The 25943-nt window shown below is 39.3% G+C and overlaps 1 protein-coding gene across 2 annotated transcripts in view; it reads left to right on the top strand.

Annotated features, from left to right (window-relative positions):
- Positions 1-25943, top strand: part of ca16b (carbonic anhydrase XVI b) — a 104775-nt gene that overhangs the window by 47415 nt on the left and 31417 nt on the right. For both annotated transcript variants that reach the window (XM_034082329.2, XM_034082330.2), the window contains 4 exons: positions 5707-5886; positions 13489-13637; positions 22641-22736; positions 24619-24685. In XM_034082329.2, the coding sequence (XP_033938220.1) occupies positions 5707-5886; positions 13489-13637; positions 22641-22736; positions 24619-24685 (492 nt within the window). The remainder of the gene's footprint in view (positions 1-5706; positions 5887-13488; positions 13638-22640; positions 22737-24618; positions 24686-25943) is intronic.

The raw sequence follows: 25943 nt of genomic DNA on the forward strand, positions 1-25943 counted from the left end.
CTGTTTAACGCTCACACGCGGCATCATTCAGTAGACTGCATCAGTAGTCTCTCTTTTCTTCTCGCAGTCGATTCAGATGTGCACTGAGCTCTCTCCCATTCCCTCAACACTTTCCAGCCATTAGGTCACAGAGCTGCCAGGAAGCATGTAAAGAGATCTGTGGGACACAGTGACAGTGGAACGAAGTGATACTGGAGGAAGGGACAAAGTCTGTCGGTTTGTTTTGTGCAAAGGGGCTCTGGTATTGCAGTTTACAACAGATAGGATATAACTGACATTTGCTTGTGTTGGTACCGTGGAATTACCATGCCTAAGAGTTCATTTTGAATGCTATCCACATATACAGTAATGGCTCCACACAATGTGCAAAGTCCATATTTAATTATTCTGTACTGCTGTGGGTAGGTGTATAAACATTTATCAGGAGTATTTTATTGTAAAAAGGTTTGAGGCACAATGCTTATGCATTTCTTGCTTATCTGAGAAAAAAATGACGAAGCTCGCACTGTGCCAGCAGCGTGACTATGAGGGTGGCAATTTCCGTCCGTCTGTTAGGTCAGTCCTCAACTTTTGGTCCAGCAGAAATATCTCAGTGTCAATCTGGTCAAATTGAGATTAAACATAATGTATTGTTATCTTTTTCAGCCCTAAATATCCCATGGCTGGCACACGTGCTGATGATATACAGTAGAAGGTTCTCATCTTGACCGAAGAGATCAGATAAATCCAAAGATACACTTTCCAATTGATCTGAGTTTGTCGTTACCTTATTTAAAAAAAGTACAAACAACATGTTTTATGATGGCACACGCTTGGTTCTGTTTGTATCAGTTATGCTAAAGATTGGTCCAACAGGACAATAAATGGGAGCAAATGATCATACAGGTTGTAAACAAGCTATCAGCTTTACCAGATAAGCTACCATTTGACATTTAGATGAAACCTAATTGAAGCACACCATCAATGATGCTTAATTTCCCTTGAGAGTGGAAACAAGTATATATAAAATGTCAAAGTTGAACCAGGGGTCTGGCTGTAAGCTGTTAGATGCTACATTGTTGGCCTGCTTTATTTCTTCTTCTGCCAAATAATGTAGCTACCCAAGTGTATTTCTTTTAACCTCTGTAATCATCTCAACACTTCTTCTCATCTGACTCTTGGATCTTAGCAATTTTCCTGAAGTCGGTTATCGAGTATTATTATAAAATGATTTCAAAGATTTAAGATACCCCTCACAGTAGGTGTTCCTGGCCAACTTTCCTGGCCCGTGCCTACATTGTACAAGCCCTCAGCTCATCAGTTGTCTAACCTGGACATGTAATACTCCCGAGTGCTTCAATGGCTGTGTCTCCACCATCTGGAGTGTTATCAGCATATTGAAACTGACAGCAGGAATGTTGTTCAAAATGTAATCCAATGCTCCTGCATTCACTGAATGGATTCTGCAGCATACACAGCTTTGATCTCACTTTCCACCGATCCAACTGCCACAACTATTATGACCCCTCTCAGTGCTGCAGACTGTGTCTTATATCTGCTGTCCATGTTATGTTGTCAGTGCCACTCATACATATGGACTGATCAGTGTAGATTTGGCTAGTGTGCCAATTCTGGGAGTTCTGCCAGGCGGCATACAGCATGGATGCTTTCTCTCGGAGGGACAAAACGGAAATGACAAGGCAATTGCCATTCTGTCAGCATTGCCATGGTAGCACAGGCACGGCTGTTTATCCCAAGGTTAATGGGATGACGCCTGGAACTGAAAGTGGCAGATTGAGAGAAACATGTGCCTGTTTTACTTAAAACAAGAGTGCTGTCACATCTCACAGAAGTGAACCAGAACAGGTCGGATTCACGAACAGTATGGACTTGATAAACGGCACTCCTCTTACCTCCAGCATAGATCATAAATTACAAAATGAAGACATTTGTCAAAATATTGATGTAAATGTGACGTTTGTCACTTAACCCTTGCTGGTATTGATCAAAACACTAAAGCATGCAGAGCATTACTGAAACTGATTGAAGCGGTGAAGACTAAGCATTTTGTAAAGACAGGATGTACATTTAGGCTTTAGGCATTTGACTATCAAACCTAAAGAAGATCTCTTACTGAGGATATTGTTGTATTTGTACTGACGTACTGATGCCTGTTTTGATGCTGTAACATCTGATCAAATTTGACTTATAATATTGATACCTACAGTATATCGTTATTTTTCCACACAGTGAAAATGGCATGTTTTGTGAATCCTTTACACCAGAGATTGCAAATGACGCACTTTTAAAAAACAATATTTCAGTTAGCAGCCACTGTCTCAATATATAGAACAAGCTTCACAGAGGTAGGATTTGCTGCAGGGCGATTGTATTGCTCGGATTCAGATTCACCAGTTTCCTGAGCAACAATAGGTACAGCTTAATTCAGCTCGATATTGTTATTCCTTGAATGTGAGGTGAGATCAGTGCAACTCGCTCATCTATGTCAATAAATATAGTTTAGTTTATAGTTCTTTACTTAATATATAGGTATATAAAATGATCATCAAAGCGTGAATTACCCAATAACACCTATAAAGATTTTCATCAGAATAAGTGTGCTGTGAAGACCTGTGTGTGTGTGTGTGTGTGTGTGTGTGCACGTGCGCGCGTGCCGTTCTCTCCGAGCCCTATGCTGAATGTAGCTGCAAATGTAGAGGATAATGTCTTTGATAAATCAATCTACAACACTTTTAAACTTGTACTTATTTTTAATGTGTTCACCTCAGCCGTATAGAGTGGCATGGCTGCTATGTGAAAGGCTTTACCACTAGGATTATAGTCATTCTGATGGATGGCAATGAGACAGACAGATTAATCGACTGCTGTGCAACCCTCACTTATCTGATTTTAGAGCTGCTCCTCCCTTTATGTTCTTGAAAGGCAGAATTATCTCTCCAGCAGTAAATGGGTTGTAATGTGTGTTTTAATGGAAAATTAGCTAAAGATAACAATTTTCTCTAGTTATAATTTGAATAAAACAAGCCTGTGAAACAGTTTAGTGGTTTCAGTACACTACATTTATTTCACTATGAATAGTGTTGTTTACTCTATGAAGCCCGTTTATGTCCCCTTAACTTCTCAAAAGCTTTTTTGTTGTTTGCCACAATTCACTTAAGAGAAGAAAGAAGAAAACAAGAAACTGGGGTAGAAACTGCCCACTGGAGAACCTGAATAGTTGTCAGTGTTTTGTATTGCTGGTAGTCCACATAGGAAACTGTCTGTTAGGGGAGTGGTAAATGTTCAAAGCAACTGGAGACATTGTGTCTCAGACAGCTCTGCCAAAAGGAATTTTTCCGTGAACACAAATGGGACGGAAGTAAGTCATAACCAATTGCACAACTGCCTCCAGTGTGTATTACTTTAACTGTATACATACACATCAGCTAGCCCCGCACAGTCTGAGCTCTTATTGTTTTTCCAAGAAACATTCAGAGAAAAAAAGAGAAATGTAATGGAACTGTGTGGAGATATAAGTGCCATGATTGATTCATATTGGTGGCGGACAGATACTAGAGATCAATACTGATATTTGGGAGGTTGCAAAAGTACCCAAGTACCCAGTCCAGAGTAAATGTTTTAAAATATATGTAAACACATTACATACGCAACAATTGGATAGATTCATTCGTGTCTGTGCTCTCTTGTGAATCATCTATGTAATGGTGACAATGTTTCCACAATATTTCCCTCTAATATACTTCTGCAGCTCTGCCTTTTCTTGTTACTCAGTGGCCACCACCAATTCATCTGCAAAACACAGATATGAGTTTATCGGTTTCAGCTCTATGGGTTCATGGGACCAAACATGTCATTATATGGCAATGAATCAGGGCCAGACATAATGAATGATTATCCCTTTTCAGGTAGGATATGGCATTTCAATGAGCTGCACAAGCCAAACAGAATAACTTTGTTTGTTTAACATTAAACAGAAACAGAGCAGTATTTTTTTACAGTTTGGTCTATCAACCGCCAAGACTAATGTGTGCCTCTATTCAGGTTGCTAGATGTCCCATTCTTTACTCTAGACCTCCTATATTGATTGTGTTGTCGATTCTCAGTAAGACTGGCCTTGGTAGCAAAGCTTTTACATCACAGGGAGTCATTTGCTTCGGTGTTGATATCAAATATATTACTTCTCAGCGCTTTAACCTTTAATCAATTGTTAATAGACCGAATTGAATTGCTTCCTAAAACGTCCATGTGGATGGCAAGGTTACATGTATAGAAAGCTTGTCAGCAAGCACAGATCAAATATTATTGAAGGAAATGTATTGTATTCACATATATTTTTTCTATTTAATTTAAGAAGATTTCTTATACAGAACATTTTTATTTGAATACGCTAAGCATTTGCTCAAATATATAAAAAATACTTTCTATGTATTTTCAATTCTCATGCAGCCTTTTCTATCCTCATAATAATAGTATTACATATATAATGGGCTAGGTGCCATTGTATAACATATTAGTTGGTGAGATATTCGCAAGTCTAACGCTATGATGGACAAATATAATCCTACCTCCTAATGCAGTCATTATTAGAAATGCAGCTCAACCAACATTTTAATGCAATCCAGACCTCACCAGCTCATCATCTTTGAGGTTGTTTTCACAAGGCAATTTATCTTAATTTAAGTCACTGGATAAATCCAAGAAATATAAGAACCAAGACACTGAGGATGTGACCATGTTTAATGAACTCTTCTCCTAACTTCGTGGCATGCTCATTAGAGGGATGAATGTATTGATTCCTGTTGATGTGTCTACGCTCTCCAACATGCATCTTTATGTTTCTTCCTTGGCCGACGTGTTCATTTCAAAATAATCCTTTAGTTTTGGCTGCAAGGTGTTTATACATTACGACATAAAGCCACTCTTGATCCAGCCTGTTTTAGTACAGTGGGGTTCTTGTATTTTTTCACGAACCAGCCGCCAAGTTGTCCTATATCTTTAGGGAATGGGATCATGAATATTGTGTTAACCCAGAAAAGTTAAAATCCATGCATGCTTCCTTGTTCCCCTGATCCCTCAGCTTTTGTTATTGCATTGGCCCATTGTGCCCGAGAAGAGATCAAGGGGACCCTTGTCGGTTGTGGATTATTCCTTTGTAGAAGCGCCACTGTAGGGGATAGAGGATTAAAAGAGCAGACAGTGAATGGGGATTCTACAGGAAGTTTGTTTGGAGCACACACTGCACAATAATTGTTAAAGCGGACTGTTTTCTATTGAATAGCGTAGTTGGTTTAATGTTTTTTTAAAACCTATTTGAGCCAAGGAATAGACCCCCATTAACTCTGTAGCCATTCCAGGCTTTCAGTTTGTGCAGCACTGAAGGATCTGCTCATTTGGATATTTATATCCTATATGGACTTTATGGACTAATTAACGCTGGAATTGCATGTAGCCAGATGATGCATTTTCATTATGTTTACATGTTTTCCCAGCTGTTGGAGGGGTTTAGAGGGCACTGCAGCTGAATGAATATGAAGAATCTCTGTCTCCCTTCCCTCAATTTCCGTTAAGGGCATATTGAAACTGTCCGCTGCTTTAGCAGAAATATTGTCACAGTGTTTTCAAAATGGTGTGTGTTATATAAAATCCTTAGACAAAATTGTATTCTATCTGCATCTTTATAAAATGTTGTTTCTTCTGTTAATGCAGGAAACCATGGACCTCGAGGATGGGCAGCCGCATACCCAGAATGTTCTGCGAAGAACCAATCACCTGTGGACATTACAGATGAGCGAGCTTTGGTTTCGGAGGAGTACCAGGAGCTGGTGTTTGACAAGTTCAACACTGAGTCCTCCAACCAGACCACCATGAAAAACACTGGAAAGACAGGTCGGCATCTAGTATTGTCTCAATACCAAAATGATGACTGTAATACGATCCCTGTCGAAAGTATTTTGGTACCAATACTACAATTATACCACAGCAAAAACCCTTAAAGGGGACCCAGTGTTTCCCCTACCATTGTCTTGGAGTGGCGCTGCGCCCCACCCCCGCAACCCGTTTAGTGTTTTTGACCCGAACCCCTAGTTTCCACCGGGTCCGCCTGCGCCGCGTTACGGCCGCGCCGCGGTTTTGGTCCGACCTCCTCCTCGTCATACCCTACCGGCGCATTCCACTTCTGAAATGCGCCGGTAGGGTATGACGAGGAGGAGGTCGGACCAAAACCGCGGCGCGGCCGCGGTTTTGGGCATATTTCCTGGACAGGCTACTTTGTACAGACAAAGTTAATAATAATAATATTCCAGTTATAAACGACATGAATCAAAGATGTGTTGCTGTATTTTGGTGGTAAAAAAATGCATTCATCATAATTATTCTATATATAATTTACACAGTGCTTGTAAACCGGAGGAGAACACTGGCATTTCTCTTCCTACTTGAAAGACCACGGAGGGATAGGGTCTGCACAATTAGTTTGTGAGTATATATATATATGCTATATATGCTCTGAACGTTCCACTTCCTGCCTGCCCGATATTACCTTACAGCTGCGTCGCGTAAAAAATAGGATTCATCCTAATTTTGGAGAAGCCCTGCGCCGAGATGCTTCTGGGACGCTTCTGAGCCGTAACACGCAGTGTGTGGTGGAATAGCACCCATTGAGTCGGGTGGCCGCGATCTTAGTGAACGCTGCGGCGCAGCCGCAACACAGCGCAGACGGACCCGGTGGAAATTAGGGGTAAGAAACACCGATGCATTAATCGATAACAATAATCCACAGCTCCTCTCTCTGTTCCAGAGGATTTAAACAAAATATATCCCAATGACTCCGCCCGCTCAGGTAGCACCCCCCCAAAGCAGTAAACCTAGGGGAAACACTGGGACCTACTTTGCAAAATCCATTTGTCCATGTCTTTTATACATACACATGTGTCCCCTATGTGTAAAGAGATTCTTAAAGTTTCAGGAAAAAATACTTTTTGTCCTGATCCATTTATATAAAAACCTGTCTGAAAATGAGCTGATCAGATTTTGGCCACTTTATGACGTCACAACGTTTTTTTGGCTTGTGTAACCATTAGCCAATCACCAACCAAGGTAACCCCCCCCCTCCCCCACGTTATCACCTGAATCTCCTCCGAGAGCACCATTGTGTTATTTTTAACCAAATATCTCGGCGTGGGGAGTGGCTCCTTATTTTCATCTAAAATAACAGACAGAGAATCAGCCCTTTTTGAAAGAGGCCTGAAACAGAGGGGATTATGGGTAATGCTACAATGTATGATCTGTTTGGTGTTTCAGAGACATGTTTTATATATATCTGAGACCTATAATATATTGATGAAAAACTGTATAATAGACCTTTAAACAATGGAATAGGACTGATATTATTTTTTCTCTATTACATTTTTTTATTAAACAATGAATGTATTTAGACAATGTCAAAGTATGCAGTGGAGGATGTGAGAAGAAGCCATACAACAACATGATGAATATTATACCATAGTGTGTTCATACAATTGATTTTCCATACGGACTGAAGCTTTTTGCACGTTCACATCTCCACCTTCACATTTCACACTGCTTCTTATAGGTTTGATCCTTGCAGTGATACACAATACTGTGTGCTTGGAAAGAAGGACCAATCAAACTAGACATGTGATAATGACATTTATTCCACTATTCATAGTATAATGATAATGTAACAAAAATACACTGTTGGAATACATCGATAAAAAAACGTTATCTTAATCACATATCCATGCTTTTAAACGTTTCAGTAAAGGACCTAACAATCACGTAATAGTCATGATTCTTGTAAATCTATCGGTGGTTTTATTTTTTATTTTATCATTGCCTTCATTGTACTGCCCCCTGATCTCCCTTTATCGCTCCCTCTCCTCTTTGTTAAAGCGTTGATGCCTTGTTTGTGAAAAACATTTTAAAACTCACTTTATTATTTATTAACTGCGACTTCAAACCATTGCTATATATTTCTTTCAAACAACTAATCCGGACTATTTGTGTGAAACTCTGACCTTAATTGATCTCCACTGCTCCTGGCACTATTTCTCTCAGAGAGGAGCTTCATCTTTTGCGTTTGATCGTAATGAGAGTTGTTAGCCTCCATGACAACCAAGACCGCTGGGACAGCCAAGCAATGCTGGGGGCTGCTTATTTACGATGATAGAAATAACACGGTTGGCTTTAATTTTGTGCACAAACTGTACAAAGGGAATTTTAGACAGCTAAGCACTGTGAAAATCAGGAAAATGTAACAATATTACCAGAAAATGTAATCATGCAAACGCTTTTTAGAAGAGGTCAATTTAAAATATAGCAGCTTCACCCCACAATATTTGAAATTCATTTTACATTATTTTGCCCTAAATGAGGAAGCTTTTTTTCTTTAACCATAGTTTGCCATTACAACCACTCTTTTGAGCAGCCGTGATATGACAGGTACATTTTATTCCTCACTGAAGCATCAAATTGTTGATAGAATAGAGGAGGAAATATTACATGAACAAGATGAAATGCACTCGAGCAAGTCATGACATATTTCGTGATCGTCTCTCTTCTATGTTATTGGTCAGCTGACACTTCTCACTGTAAAAGCCTACACGGTTGAGATTAGATTCAAAGCTAGAGGGTACAATTGTTACATTCCAACATCTTTGGCTGCATTTGCTAGTCTTTGTCTGTTGAAATGTGGATGAATGTTTTCATGAACCACATTAAATGTTAAGTTATTGATCTGAGGAGATATTTATCCTTGATGTTCATGGAAGACAGTTACAAAGTTTTGAATGTGATGCGTGTTCTCAAACTATCTTTGGCCTTCGGCACCATCCTTGATAAGTTGCTAAGTCTGCAATCTTTTGTTGTTTAATTGTACTGAAGTTGTTAAAGATGATGCCAAGTGTTTCCAAGCCCATTGACGTCATTGTTTGGTTGGCACAGCGGACATCAGGAGCTGAACAGAACAGACACCCCCCTCTACGTCACATTCATCTAGATCAGGGATGGGCAACTTGGATGGTGGTGGGGGCCACATTATTTATGTACTGGCCACCAGGGGGCCGCAGATTCACTTGGAACACACACACACAAATTCCATGTATTGTATGTAATTATCAACAAATATACTAAGTCTGACATCTTCATTGACATTTTACAATCTTTCAGGGAACATCCTCTTATAAGCTCACTAAAAAAATATCAGTTCACAGAAATGTGAAGTGGCATGTTTGTATTGAACAGGTTATTTAACAGAGGAATACAACTATTTTAAACTATTGGAATGCACGGAAAATGTGTGTGTATTGAGAATAACCATTAAGATGACATAAGCATGAAGTCATGAACACTAACCCAGACATTAGTTGTCTAACTTGAACCTAAGACACTTGTAGCCAGTCTCTGCATTCCCCTTATTCCACAATAAGGGGAATGTCAACACAGACACCTGTCAACCCGCACTCTGCTGTTCCTCAGCGCCGCTCCCCCTCCCTCCCGCTGAAATTATGAATGAAAAGCGTATAGTAATCATAGATAACACGGCAGGGTCCGTGACAGTTTGTTTTCATCTGATTTAAAATAAACAAAGTCTTGGTTTTTAGAATATTGAACTTGTTTCGCCAAATTCAGATGATAAATACAATTTTAAGCTTGTAAAGGCATAATTACAAGAGGCAACTTAACGTCACAGCAGGGCAGACATAACAACAGCCGGTGTTTCTTGTGAGTGTTTCCCTGGGAAACAAACACAATATACACAAACACGTCGATTATTTTGCGGTATTTGGCTGCCGAACAAAGTCATGTATGCAGCTCGCAACGTAACTAGGAGTCTAGTGGACAGTATCAGTACTACCCCGGGCCGCCATTTGTCCATCACTGATCTAGATCCTCTGTTTCTCTCCAGTGAACTACCGGGCCTTCTAGAGTACCCTGGAACCGAGGGAAGCTCTGAAAGAATACGCCCATTGGCTACAAATCAATATATGATTGGTTGATCAAACTGTCAGTCCAAACGTACGCTCTCATTCAGAGCAATGGCCAGGGCAGTCGATCAAGGATGTAGAATACCTTGGTTGAAGGATATTCTACCCAGAGACCCAGAACAAGATCTGATTGGTTGCTTTCTTTTCACAAACACAAAACCACTGAAATGCGTAGTGCATGGACCGAGAAGGACAAACAAATTAACGTAACAATGTAATATTACAGATCAACAGCACAGATATGATTATTTTCATTTCATTTTATTTACATTTTATAAAATTGTATTCATATAATTAAATCGATTTTTTGTTTGTTTTATCTGAGAGTTTCAGGGTATTCTCTGAATACCTTGAAGGCCCTGACGCTTTACCGCTGACGGTATGTGTCCATTCATATACATTACAGTATATTGCCATGAGACTAGGGCCACTTTGTGTCTACGGCTTCCTCAGTTATTTGTTTACATGGACTTCTTCTTTTCCAAAATGTTTATTCTCAAACGTAAAACCTTCAGGCTTTTTCATGTACACGTGAGCAGTAAACAATGCTTTTACCAATGTCATTGATTTAGTTTGATATCATCTACAAATATTCTAGATATCTGGTTGAAACTACATTTGCCAATACAAGGTCATCTAAGCATGTTCCCTTATACTCATTATTCATTAATACATTTGCCCGAGTTGCTTTTTTATATATATTGTCTTTTTTTGTGCCACTAGAGGATGTTAAGATTCAAAAGTTCAAATGGGCTTGAACATCATTGATACTATTTAATAGTGAATGTTGTAATTAAGAGCCGAGTGAATAGGTCTTAAAAGTTCATTGAGATTGATTTCACAGTGTTCCCTCGTGCCTTGACCCGCTTTGAGATCGAGCTGATTGGCCGCTATTCAAGCAGCGTTCCTCAACAAAACATTTCTCAGTTAAATTTCAAACAACTCTCAACTAAATTCATGAGGAAACGGAAGGCCCAAGAGACATTTGCATTGATCAAGGATTTACTTTCACACACACTTCCCTTCTCACACTGGCTGTGATTCAAGGTCTTTTTGGCTTAGCTTCTAATTCCTACTTTGCTGTTTGAGGGTTCAAACACACCCAGGGCCGCATTTTTAATGAAACTCCCATGACCGGCCAGTATCCCCTTGCCTTGACTTTCCTTTTGTTTCAAACGGGATTACACTAACAACAGCAGAACAGGGGATTTATTGCCATCCTTGTAAATATGTATGTGTTTGTGAAAGAGTTAGCAGCAATTATAATCATGATATGGTTAATTTATTCCTTGGCAGACTGATTTACACTTTGACCTGACGCTTTCGCTCTTGGAAATGTCCTCCATCTAAGAGCTTTTCCCATCTTACTGTGGGCCATCAGCTTAAGCAGCATTGGCACATTAATACTGCTGGCAGATTCTTTCTTGCCTCGCGACAAGGGCTCAACTCATCCCTCATCACACAAGGTTCTCCTCTTCAGATCTTCTTGTCTCTCCATTCCTTTTCTCTGGATCTCACGCTCGTCACGATTCTTCCTGTTGAAATCACCCCATGGTGATCTGTTTCACTTACCTTAATGTCATGCATTCCCTCTGCACAGCTTGTTCATCATGTCATCTGTGTTTACTGACAGGCTGTGTTTGCTTATACACATGCTCATTCTCTTGGATTGCTTTGTGTGATATGATTTAAAAGTGGGCTGTCCTTATCCAGAGAGACTGACTAAATCCCCCTGTAACCGGGTGGGATCAGCCGACAGAACACTGCGTCTAATCTGGCTAATGATGTCAAATGTAGACGTGGTAAAGGGTTGTAGAAACATAACAATGTAACCTCAGCCAGGACAGCAGAATGATGGTAATATGCCTTGTCATGATGGCATTTTGGATGTCATGAAACGCTAAATGGAATACTAGATCTAGTGCAGTTAGTTCACCCTTACATGACACCATTGAAAAATGTTGGCTTTCAGGAATCGCAGACAGCCTGCACTTTTAAGGAGAATTTGAATTGCTGTTGTCATGTAAAAAACTCATAACTGCAGTAATGTCTGTGTTTTAACCTCAGGAAGAGGATTAAATGGCCTACTACAAATTGTGAAAATGTTATGACCCTTAAAAACCCTCTCCGAAGCCACTGCAGGACTTCAAAATTGCTCAGGCTACTAACAAGTATATGTTATCCACTGAAAATAGATATTTTGTTCGCAGGAAGCAAGAACATGCAAAGCTCTGTTCTGTGATTATTCTGCTTGATATGGTCAGCAACAACAATATCACTGCAAATGTTGTAATATTTAAGGTTATGAGATTAATTGTCAGTTTATCTCCAGCGCCCAGTTCTGCAAAAATATGTTTCATGCTGTTGAATGGTTTTCATAGTGCTTCATTCCTGAATCTCAGACTTTTTAATAATAGGAGAATATTGGATGTAATTAAACAGAAAATCATGTGTGAATAACCTACAATGAAAAGCAAGCTCACAAGAAAAGATATGAGCATTAAGGGTCATCAACATTATTATGATATTTCATTCTCAAATGGATAGCACTGTTTATTGTGTGAAGAGGTGCTGTGTATGTGTCCCGCAATGTGCATTTTTTGTAATCTCTATCAGAAGATTAAAAGCCCCAAAAACTATATTTCAGACATCCCTATTAATATTGCACCAAATTCTCGAAAAATGAATGTTTAGAAAGTCATATTCTTGTGTGTATGCTAATACAACTATGTAACAAATGCTAATACTAGGATTTCATAGAACATTCATTTCCATAACTGATGTGAGCGTCTTTATGCTATGACACTCACACACAGCATAAAGACGCAGCAAAAAAATACTCGCATTACAAGATCTTCCCTACAAAAATGTCAAACCTTCAGCCGTGCAGAAACTGGTAATAACCTTGCATGAGAAGACAATTTAAAATGCTAGCAGGGAGGGGAAGATCACAACGCAGAGAATTATGTCTTCCTCGTAAACCATGCAAGAGCTTTAAGACAGAGAGTGGCTTTGTCTGAAGCTTCCCACACTGAACCAATAGGATGTCAAGGACACTGTAAGAGAGGGCTGTCTGCTCTTACTTAAGGGCACCTCAGTGGCGTCATTGTGAATGTGCACACAACTGACTCTGTATCTAGCCATGATGATCCCTAACACAGTGGCATACAGAGGCAGACCCTTTCAGACCCTTGGTGGCCGACTAGCCTTTTAAATGGATGGTAAAAGCTTGTTGAGCTCCAATTTAAAATACTTTTTTCTCTACAATAATTTCAATCTAAATTGAGGCAGTCAGCTTTAGTTTATGAAGAAGATAATACAAGTTATAATATTGACATTACTGGCAAAAGAAAACAGCCACCAATGCTGAGTTACTCTAGAATCAATTAGTTGACTACTCATCTATCTTTTTCTGCCTTTGCATGAGTGTACTCCATTTTCTTTCTTTGTTTGATTCCATATTTAATTTTGACTTTTTCTACAGTTGCTGTTCTCCTGAAGGATGACTACTTCGTAAGAGGTGCTGGACTGCCAGGGCGTTTTAAGGCTGAGAAGATTGAGTTTCACTGGGGCCATAGTAATGGATCAGCAGGCTCAGAACACAGCATCAATGGCAGAAGGTTTCCTGTAGAGGTAAAGCATCCTGTCACTATATTACACTTTGACAAATGAGGGTCCATATTGAATATTGGAGCCTGGTGTCGAATTCAGGCCGAACACAGACGCTAAAATCTAGTTTTACTTCCACTTCAAGAAACCCCACTAGGTTGAGGGTTTAGGATTATTGAAGAAAGATAAATTCACTGTGGACAAAAGATATTTCTCAGGTAAACTCTAGCCTCGAAATGATTTTTAAAGAAACCCAACTTAAAAGAAAAACTAGGCAAAGAAAAGCTTCCTTAATCATATAATACCCCCCTTTTTAAAATATATCTTAAATGTACTATAGTAAATGTCTAATCATTGTATTACTTATAGTTTTAGAGGATTATTTTAAACGGAGAGACAACTTGACTGTCTGTGGGAATTACACAGCTTTAATCAGTGGTGTAGTGGGGGATTTTTTTTTACTGGGTGAGCGGGGCGGACGGGGAGACACTATGGACGCGCTCGTGAACTGTCAACGGGGGGGGGGGGTACACTGAGTGTGGACCTCTGTGTCGCCTGTCAGCGCAGCTTACATGATGCCGTTTAGACAATATAAGCTGTCAGCAAACCGATCCGGCCTTTCTGCGTGACTGTCACTCAAATGCGGGACATAGTCTCAATTTGTGGGACGCGGGACACATAATTAAAATGCTGTGTGTGCAGTCCCGCACAGTGTGGGACACCTGGTCACCTTACACACACACACGGTGCTTCCCCCCACACACACACACACACGCACACGCACACACACACACACACACATGCACGCGCGCTTCAAATCAAGTTGCATAAATGCTTGAGCTATGTTTTTATTATAATTACTGTGAAATCTGCCTATTATGTTTTCGTCATTATTACAACAAATACACACCTGCAACTGATAACACTGGCAATGATTTTATATTTATTAGACTATTAAAAGAAACGCCAATGCCCACCACTGGCTTTTATACATACAAATCAGTCTATTAAAACATCAACCCTGAGCAGTGAGAAATCACATCTTCCAAGTTCTATTTCTTCCAATATCTCAATACAAAAATAAACACATTTCATTTGCCAAGGTTTGCACAGATGTAGCTTAATGTTTTGGTGCAAGCGGTAAGAGACATAAGAAAGAAGCATTTAGAATTAAAGTTGTTTTTACATCTGTTTTTTTAAAGCTGAATGTTTTTGTGCAGGAATGGAACAATATTGACAAAACTATCGCATTAATGAAAGGCAGAGTGAAAAAGAACATTTAGTTTTGTCTGAGAGTTAAATGAGATAGACATTCAGGCAGCATTTTGTACTTTTCTTGCTTTTATAGTGTTAGTTGCACAAGGTCAAAACACATTTCTCAATGCCAGTGTTGCCAAAAGACAAATAGAAACAAAGGGAGAACATACTGCAAGTAATAAAGACAAGTAAAACATCACCCACTCATGTAGCACCGATATAAAAGCTTTTCATTCTAAAACCTTTTGGTATTATTTGTTCTGGTTTTCAGATTAAAGCAGAAATCTCAGTTTTCATGTGGTGCACAGTGTTTTTTATTAGCGCCTTACCCTCATTAGGGTTTATGTTTTACCATTTCAATATCCATGAATTTTCTAGGATGAATGTGCCTATGTGTCGTACATGTTGTGGGGTTATACATTTGTTTTCCTTTTACCCCTTGTACTGTCAAATGGTTATAATTATTGTTAATATTACAGTGAAAAACAACAGGAAAAGGCTGTTAGTGAGCCTCTCCCTCCTATCTCCAAACACGCAGCTCGAGTCCTTCTGTGTTTGTTTCTTGGCCCTGTTCTTTGGAGCCCTCTCTGCAGGCACAGCTTTTGATGCTGAATGGCTGAGTAATTAGATTTATTTTTGCCACATCACTTTGTGTTCAATGTAGTGTTAAAGGGCACTGGATTATATACAGCCATTATAAAGCTGTTGTGCGTAGGGCTCCTTTGATGGCCTGCTTCTAAATAAGACGATGGAATTTACTTTAATGGCCAATTTAGGCAGCCGTTAGAAAGACGCTGAGCAAGGAGACGAACATTATGCCTTCCAGGTATATTATATAGTTGGAAAACGTAGATTTGTAGCTTATGATGTATTTGTGTGTAGACCCAGATTTTAACATCAACCATGTGTTTCATTTAAAATGTATTTAACCAAGCAAAGCCTCATTGAGATGACATCTTCTAATATAATCTATACAATCCAATATCAGCAAATTGAAACGAAGCTTCAGACCTACTATAACTGTTACGGACCATAACGTTTTAGATCACAGTATATGGAAATAAGACCCATGTAATCATATCCTGGATTATATACTTTTGAAAACTCTTACAGAGACCAGTTTCCCCTGCAACATATTCCAAGACGCAGGAGCGGTGCACTTAAAAGCCCTTTTACCCATTTCAAGACGGGTAATAGGGGCAGACAGATCAATAGATATCATCTTTCATAAGGATACATTTACGAAGATCTTTTTTAGGAAGCAAGTTAAGAACTGCCTTTTTAAATAAGGACATGCCAGGGATTGAGTGTATTGATGGACAGCCAACCCAACAAAGCAGGCAGCAATGATGAGTGGGGCCTTAAGATTTTTAATGAATGCCGGTGCTCCATGGGATACAGTAATCTAAGATGTAAAACATCATCATATTATATCACATCATCATATTATATCACAGACGTTAAAGTAGCAACAAGTCTCCTTTTTGCATTGAAGAAAATATTTCTGAAATGAAAACCCAGACTCAGTTAGAAGTTATTTAACAAGTTGATCTGAATCTAGAAGCTTATAAGAGAGGGAAGTGGCAATTAAGAATCTCATATATGTATACGCAGATACAGACTCATTGACCCTCAAACGTAAGAATAGATGGATGAATGGCTTTTTCCTTGAGTTTGTAAATATCATTAGTTTTATGTTGTTCGGATTTAAAATCACTTTCAATTGATGAAAGGGATGTTAGAGTGATATAATCATTTTAAAGTAAAGCTTCTGCTCCATGTAAAAAGGGAAAAATAAAGGAAGACATCCATATAGGAGGAATTTGGTTTCAGACTAAGGACAGATTTAAGAGGTAATTTAAAGATGGTGCAATATAATCAGCAGCTAACAATAAAATATATTGCTATCTGTTATTTAGACCTGGTTATTTGAGGGTGTCTGAAAGTTTAAGGGCCTATTACACCTCTATGATATAAACTGGCATAAAGCAAAACACTGTCTACAGTTACAGAGTTTCCCTTGCAGGTGGCGATAGAGGGAACCAGAGGCAATGAAGTGCTTATTTAAGCAATCAAGCTCTATGGTTTTGTCAGATATGTTTTGAGAGTCCTTGACATGAAGTAACAATTTTTATTTCCAGATGAAGATTTAATAGTCTTTCAAAACAGCCTTGGGTTGTTGAGATTTTTGAAATCTTTCACCAATGAAATGTTCTGCTTTGCCTTTTTTAATTGCAACTGTGCAACCGTGGTGCCTGGAATCAGCTCATCATGTTTCTGAATGCTCTCTTAGCTTACCCTGTGGCCCTGATTTGTTTAGCCAGCATCTCGACTTTAAGTCCAGGGGAGTCGGCAGCTCACCTCCTTTTTGAACACCTGCACCCCATCTTTACAGCACCACCAAAGCAATCCTGGGCTCCCTTTTCATGGGACTTCACTGAATATGTTCATGCTTAAACCCAGAAAGGAAAGGGGCAGTACTAAGGGGCTAAATGATTGCTTCGGTCCTGTACTTTGTAACAGGTCCATTACTTATCACACGTAGAAAAGTCATCTGTGGCCAAGTTGCCCACAGCTTTAATTTGCTCCAGGTGTACCACACTGCCTGCTCATCAAGCGGATAATGTCTGCCAATGGACTGTGTAAAGGCCTCTGTGTGTATTGTGACCTTCTTTGGGCTGCCTTCAAAATAATAAGCCTGTGCTTCTGTTCGCATCTTGCAGGCATAGTTTTCTGAAAAATTAATAGGAAGAACAAGTTCAGATTCAGTGAGATTTTGTTCAGGCCTCTGGTGGACCCAGTTGAATATATTCATGGCAAAAGGTTTTATCTTTAGTTTCTAATTCCTGGATTTTCCCTTTCAGGTTTGTTTTAAACATTCACATAAGTGGTTTAAGTAACCCACTCCCATTGTTACCTGGATACTCAGTACAGTTTGTCTCAGAGAATTCAACTTTGTCAAAGCGGCACTTCATATTTGATCCATGCCTGATTTGTCTTAAGATTCACACACAATCATACTTACTTACTCTGAGACGCTGGTTGTCAACAGCCCTCTCTCCACGAGGTTTTACCCAATAGCTTGAAATGCTCGTGTTCCACACATGCACATGTAGCTCTATCCCTGGTCTCAGGCTCTTTAATATAAAAAGCTTGTCTTCTGGCAAACTGTCTGTGATGTTGTTCCACCTTTGTTTGATATTGTGCATCTATTGGCTTTGTTAGAACTTTTCTTTATATTGTTTGTTAATGTTTATTTTGATAATGGTGTATTTTTTCTGAGCAAAAAATGACTGGACAGAGAATTGATAACAGCTTGCTTTCTCCCTGCTGACAGTTTGTTGAACCCCCTTCGCTTGGATCTTTCACTTATGCCTACTCTTAGTCTTGCCATACAACTCTTTTCACTCTTTCCGAGTTTGTCTTTTAGTTTCCACATCTCTGATAGCTGTTTCTTCAGATGTACTGTAAGGCCTGCATTTCAGTTTACATTTCTCTTTCTGCAGTCACTCTGCTGAATATGTCTTCCTTCTCTTATCTCTCGGTAGTGTACATACATTTAAATGATTGGGGTCTACTACACCTTGACCTATAATTTATAGCTGCACTTTTGCTATATCTACATCCACCAGAACCTTTATAATGTTCTCCATAGATGTCAGAGTAAGGTCTAACAACGCATTGTCCACCTTTTTCTTTTCCCTGGTTGCAGCCCTTCATTTCTCTTTCAGTTTTTTGTAATCTCACTGTCAGCTCACTTCACTTATCTTTACTCGCCGTGTTCTACTCTGGCAGATCAAACAGTAATGTATAGTGTCAAGTCATAAATCATTGGCGCAGTTTATTTTTGTACTAATGATAGGTGACAGCGGATGAGCATGTTACAGAAAAGGCATTTTCTCGAGTTCTAAAAACACACTCAAGCAATATGTACTTTATGTTGCTTCATTTATAGTTTTCCCTTTTATCATACCTTTTATTCTGGTTGAATAACCATCATTTAGAAAAAAAAGAAAGTCATTTGGGAACATAGACCAAAATGGTTTGTCTGGAGTATTTATGCTTATGCATGGCAACTGTATTTTGTTGCCAATGTACTGGCACTTTAAGCCGCTGGAAAGCTCTTTTGATGCAAAGGAACTCATAACTGAAAGGATGAGTGACCCTCTTCTCAAATATTTATTCTGCCAACACGCATTTCAAGAGCATGCAGCCCTGATAGGATTGCCTACATACAATATGATTAGAAAGGTTCCAAGGTTCTTCGTAAGTTGCACAACAAAAACATTTTCATATAAATTACTGCTTTAGAAAAAACATGACCAAATGATTGCCACTCATAACGACCTTAGATTATCCTTATGGGAAATGCAGTAGTCTTTTCTACAGGAAGTACGTAAGAAAGAAATACTCCGTACACATATCTGCAAAGATGTTTCCTGTTTACTACATATTGGACAAACATACACCACGCACCATATACGCAGAAACAACACAGAGTGGGAGGTCTTTTTAAAATTAAATGATTCTCTAAATCGATAATTCAGCCTGCATGTTTCAAACATGATGCATTATTTCACTCTCCGAATCAAAAGGTGAACGAGGAAAATCAAATGATGAATGGTTGAAGGTGAACATGGTAATGCAGGATCTGGCCTTTGGCTATTTAACTGCTTCCTCCTGCAAGATGTGGCATTTTCATATTTCATATTTAAACTTTGACAGAGTTTGATATATTTGAGATAATATAACATCCGACACCCTTGCGTTTGACCTTCCCGATGATCTTTAACAGCGGAGGATGGCTTTTGTTTGTTTGTTTATATTTTTGTTTCGTTCTTCGAGAATTGAGCAGTATGACCTTGGAGGTTGAGCTCCAGGGCTTTTTTTGCTTTCCAATCTGCTGTCTAATTATGTCTCCAATTCATATGAGTCACATTTACCCCTTAGTTGTTTGTACCACACTGCATAAAGCATTTACTATTTTAGTAGAGGGGGAAAACTCCAAAGAGTTTATTCCACTTGCCCAGAAGCTTGAAAACCCACACAAATATAGTTCACACTTTGATACAGGGGGTGGAAAGAGAAATTCAAAAAGCTGCATTATAGAGCTGCTCTGCCTTTTGTAACATGGTTATGTAAAAAAACAACAACGGAGAAATAAACATGGCTGCTCGGCCTGTGGCTCCTGAGCTTGACATTAATCTAACCAGGGTCTTTTCATGAGAGTGAAGCGGGGGAAATCGATAGATGGACCACCTGTTTGCTCAAACAGCACAATGAAAAATGAAACCGTGGATTTTTTTCCGCCTTAGGGTACTATAAGGAGATCTTTTCTAATAATATATTAGGGTGTCACCAAGGTTAGATTAATTATACATGGATTACAAATCACACCTTGCAAGGTACCCACGCGCTACTGCGGATGTATGAAATGTACGGGGTGGGTGTACAGTACTGTATATCTGAGTAGGAAAAAGCTCCAGTGGCACTGAAAGCATCTGCATTCTAGACTAATGGGGATGGATGTGGTGACCCTGAGAGCTCAACACAAATACTAAGTAGATGGAACACAATAAACAGTACAAAATACATACATTGAATGCGAGTGAAAAATACACAACTGCCATGGTTAGTGATGCATGGAGTGACTGACGTTAACAACCCATCTGTGTTGTTGGAAAACGAGTTAACAGTGGAATAAAACGCTAGGTGTTAAGCAAGTATCTTAGATAACATATCTGAATCATGTAATCTTACATAGTAAATATGTTTTCTTTATCTGCTGGTGTCGATTTTTTAGGTTGCAGTTGCATTCAACTCTGTCACAGTAGCAATACTCAATAAATGAGTGATGTAGAGATAGTAATCAAGAGCCTTTCCCGTTGAGTATGAAGTTGTCAAATTCCCTGGAATAGCACGCCTCAGTGACTAATCAATTCCTCTTATTGTTGCTTTCTTAAATTTCCAAATGTGCAATGACCTAACAGCTTACACATGTCAGGTCACCACTGTCGCCATTGCAGAGAGAGAAAAATAGCTCCGAAGCATGGCACTGATTAACATGTGTGCCTTTTACCTAGCAACACTTGGTGACTTGAATAAGGCTTGTATCGATAAGAGGTATAGATAATTAATTTCTATCAATGAAATCATACCAATTCTCATCCTTAGTGTTTAAAGTGTCTTAATCGCAACAGGCAACATAACAACAGTAACATAGTTTGCTTGTCTTGCCTCAGCATCTCACTGTTGGTCATCATGCAAACGATGACTCATTGTTTCACCGGTTTGTGGTTAACTAGTACTTGAGAATGCAGAGCAGCTTTCAGAGCTTGTGTTTGCACTAACTTTGTGGACCATCTGCTCTACAGAGAAAACTGCAGGTGAATCATAAAGCTCAAATAATGTTTTGTTTTGTCTTAACATATGTCTCTGTACAACAGTCCAGTAAATATTGTACTGACAAAAACAAGCATGTATGAATGTTTCTGTGTTGTCTTCAGTGAGCTTGAATGTCGGTCAGACCACCTGTCTGTCCTGCTTAAAATCAACAATTTCCAACAATATCTGTGTATGTGAATCAAGTCTACTCCAACAAGGGGTTTTGTGCCAGAGCCCGAAGACGTACAGAGAAACGAAGCGTGCAATCAAGTGATTCAAATCGCTTACGGCAACATTTATTTTTATTGGCTGCCTGCCATGCAAGTGTTTGACAATATCACGTCTTCCAGTGTGCTGTTAATAAGAGCAGGTCACGTGAGCCAGTGCCAGTGAGCCTAAGGGGGTCAGATTAATTGGGTAATGTAGTTAATAACATCTGAAGGGTGATGAATGGCCAGAGCTCTTTCTTGCGGAGTTCTCACACAACTAATTAGTTCCATTAAAAGACGCAGTTAAAGGAAGTCCGAAGAAAACTGATTAACTTAAACTGTCTGGATTCAGTCATTTTCAGGCTATTGGTACACATTACTGGATGTGTCCTTATTTATAAGCTTGTTTATGTATCCTTATTTATCTGTTTTTAGCACAGTCAATGGTGGCTGCTTATTTTCCCTGTAATATCCCTTTTGAAAGATGAAAAAAGAAAAGCATACCCTTCAATTAAATCAACATCTAGGACCTTTTTTTTATTGCCAATTAACTTGGTTCAGTTACATGAAAGGGTTTTCATTTTAAAGAGACTCGGGTAAGCGAGATGATGGGCAGCTCCAATTGCTACTTTTAGAATAATTTGCTGATTTTGATCAGCACTACCATAATATGTCTGCTTTGAAATGAAAGGACTGAAAGAAATGTTTTATTGGAAACCACAGTCATCAAAGATATATAATGTATTCTCTGCATGATGTTTTTGCGTTGGATTCTCACAACTTAAGCTTTGTTGTGAAATCAGAATCAATGTTGTGGGTGATTTAAAGTAATTTGAGTCAATGATTATAAGCATACCATTCTGTTAGATCTCAGCACACAAGAATAGCGCATATTCCTCCAGTTCCTTCCTCTCCGCTTGTGACTTGTCTCTGTGAGGACAGTCGCCCTGAGGAATGGGATGCTGTATTTCTCGAGCATCCCCAGGAGTGGCAGAACACAAAAAGGAATGACACAGATTATGGGAGATTTATAGGACTGATGAATACACCCTCTTTTATGCCCCTCAAAACAGCTTTTCATCAGCTCCTCACAGTGTGTCCAAGTGATGGATGAGAGCAGTGTCGGTTCTCCTTGTCCACTCCTCAAGCTGTTTATGCTCTGTCTTTCCCATCCTAGATGCAGATTTACCTTTACAATTCGGATGACTTTGACAGCCTCAGCGCTGCTATCAAGGAAAGACGCATCATTGCTGCCATGTCCGTCTTCTTTGAGGTAAGGAATCACCAGCTCTGAAGGTCAAGACAAATGTAATCTGAAGAAAACTGAGACTACACGGTTGCACTTGTAGTTCCCTTGAACAGAGACATTTTTACGTCATGTTTCTAGGGATGACGAGGGCCAGTCTGTTGGTCAGCCCACTTCTTTGATCCTGTCAGAAATATCTCTGTGGTTATGCTAGCTAGCTATTTTTAAAGATGTAGGCCTATCCTTTATATCAATATTAGTTTTCTCAAAAGCATTTATTTGCGTTACTTACATACATTGTGATTACTTTAAACTATGAACAATAGAAACCAAGTGGATGGTTAAATAAATATCCCAAAATGAAAGAAAAACAGAAATGCAGCGGTGGGAATTGAGTTATTGTCAAATACAAGATGGAAAAAGGACATTTGATGAGGCAATTTTGACTCAAGGGGGATAGTTGTACCTGTATAATTCCAATTAAGTAAAGGACCGAGTTGGTAATTCGCTTTGGAGGTCAATACATGTTATCTAATCATTAGTATTGTTTTTTGGCACCTGTGTTGGGATAGGAGAGTTTATCTTCACCTAGTAGCCGATTATTTTTCTATTTACTGTAGCACATTGCAGATTGCTAACCCAGATACTACAAATTGTCCCCTGAAGGTCTGCACACATAAGCTCTTAATGGACAAGAATGCTCCTAATTTCTGTTAACAGTTAAAACACTTCAAAGATTTATGAACCGTGAAAAAGCGTAGACCAGCAGCACATGTTGTGCTCTTAGTTTCTATTAGCAGTATCTTTACGATTGATGGCAGGCGATCAATGCAGGCTAACTTTCAGCTTAATAGTATATAGACAAGGGTCAGCTCTCAGGAAGAGCGAGGCTGGAATGGGGACACAGGTGTTTGTAATGTAGGTCTACTCTCAGACACTGATACACCGTGTGTGTACGAGGACCTAAATGCCTCCGCTGGGTCCTGACAGCCCTATTGCTTACTGCAATTAGCACCACCATACACAATCCGCTGAACAGCAGTTTACAGTGCAAGAGTTTTTAAAGCGGACACACACACATTGGCTCAGATTCACCATTTCTAATCAATGAGCAGAGTTCTTCCTTGTCTCCCCAAAGGCCTATTAATGGCCTCTGAGGTGTGCATATTATCCACATTCAGCATTCAGTTCCACACAATTATTCTCCTCTGACTGACCTGAATTAATGTTGAGCAAGAGAAGATTGGTCCCCTCATCCCAACACTGTTTTGCCCAGTCCTGTCTCTTAACTAGGACGTTTGGGAATATTGCAGAATGTGGGGCTGAACAACATTTGCCAGTCTTCAATCATTTCAAAGAATTAGCTGTAGGCCTAATAGATAAGGAGGGAATCAACACTGGTGTTGGTTCTCTGGAGACGCTAAAGCTTAGGGCCAAACGGCCTCATACGGTTACTGAATACCTCCTGCTAAAGGATATCTTTCAAAGCTCATAAAATGAGAAAATGTGCTCACAAAAATGTAATGTCATAAAAAATACATATATAATGGAAAATTGAATCACACTTTCCCCCAAAGAACCAGTAATATTGATAATCAAAGTTTGGTTGTAAATACCATTTATAAGTTACGCAATACAGTACTGTGTAGTCGTGAGTACAACCCCAGAAACAACAATCATCTTTGACGTGCACTTTCAAAATCGTACTAAAATGGATGTCATAGACTTCACAATACCAATAGATGGCATTAGATGCTGCTGGCTTATATTTTGTTTGTAGAGATGTTGCCCTCATTGTGTCCACTCCCTGTATTTTGTTCACATTGATTGTCTTTAGTCATTATGTGAGATTATTGTTTGGATCTTGTAATCCCTTTTGTAATCTCTTGTCTCTGGCCATTTCCTGCAGCTGGGGCAAAAAGACAATCCAGCTGTAGAACCCATCATCCAGGGATTGAAAGGAGTAGTGCATCACGGTAAGGAATGGAAATGTTTTTTGTACACTGATTGTTTTTTTTCCTCCACATGAAACACAATTTAGAAAATGTGGTTAATTTGGTATTTGCAAAAGCTATTATCCTTACGAAATCCCTCTGACTTTGCTGTTTTGCTTGATCCTAGAGGTACATTCCCAGTGATAGTGAAGACATTGTGCTCCTCCCCTTACCTTTTAGAACACACATTAATGCTCTTCCTTTAAGCATTGGTCTTCATCAGAAAAAGAAACAAACACATTGGAATCTAAACACAAGATATGAGGAGAGTTTAACTTCAAAAGGAAGAAACATTTGCAAGATACCGCCTCTCCCTTGGTAGTACAGCTCCACAGCAGGAGACCTCCGAGGAGCTTCACTTGCAGAGAAAGAGCAGTTAAATTACATCTGAGCCTCAACTATACAACACTCTTATTCTGACATACATGTGTATGGATTGTTGGCCCTGGCTCCTGCGTAGGCTAAAACTCACACTTAAACTGTTAATGTCTGTTCATGGCATTTTTTCTTACATTTCTGGCTGCGATGCTGCCTTTACTGCATGCGTGACTTATGCAGACCATAAACAGATGTTTTAGTGTGACTTTGTAATCCTTCACTGCCTCTTAGGACACAGCAACTCTGTTTACACAGACACGTATGGCTTCTTTTACAACCTGCCCCTGATGGTCTTTATGTGAGCATAAGCACACAGTGACAAGGACATGTAAATGGGCGAAGATATATAGGAGCATAGAGTTATAGCTGTTTTCACACTAGTGCTGGGCTTCATGAGTTGTTTTTAATTTCAATTTCACACTCTGTACTTTCCTGGAGATGGGTATTTGATGTTATTTGGTATTTAATGGGTTCGGTTTTGACTTTTGCGTTGAGCAAAAAAACCTTCTGACTGAGCAGGAAAATAAAAGAACATGTCGGGGGGGGGGGGGGCTCACTTAGAGACCACTGTAGAGTTTTTTTAAAAGCTTGTGAATTGGCTCCAGAATCTGAAAATGGGTCTCTTTTTTCAGTGAATTTTCTGCACTCAAAATTCCATTGAAGTAATTGCAGTAAGGAATTATTTTATTTTCTGGTTGCTCTATTATCAGCTGGGAGACCATTTTACCTCTGGTTTCCTTTCCGTACGGGTATGCTTTTTTTTGCTACACAACCTTGATTAAGACAGGTTGCCAAAACACTTAATTGTACAAAGTCATTTTATGAATCTCCATCAGCCTTGTAAAGTGGCGAACCCTTTCAC

Source organism: Pseudochaenichthys georgianus, chromosome 5, assembly GCF_902827115.2.
Source record: "Pseudochaenichthys georgianus chromosome 5, fPseGeo1.2, whole genome shotgun sequence".
NCBI lineage: Eukaryota > Metazoa > Chordata > Actinopteri > Perciformes > Channichthyidae > Pseudochaenichthys > Pseudochaenichthys georgianus.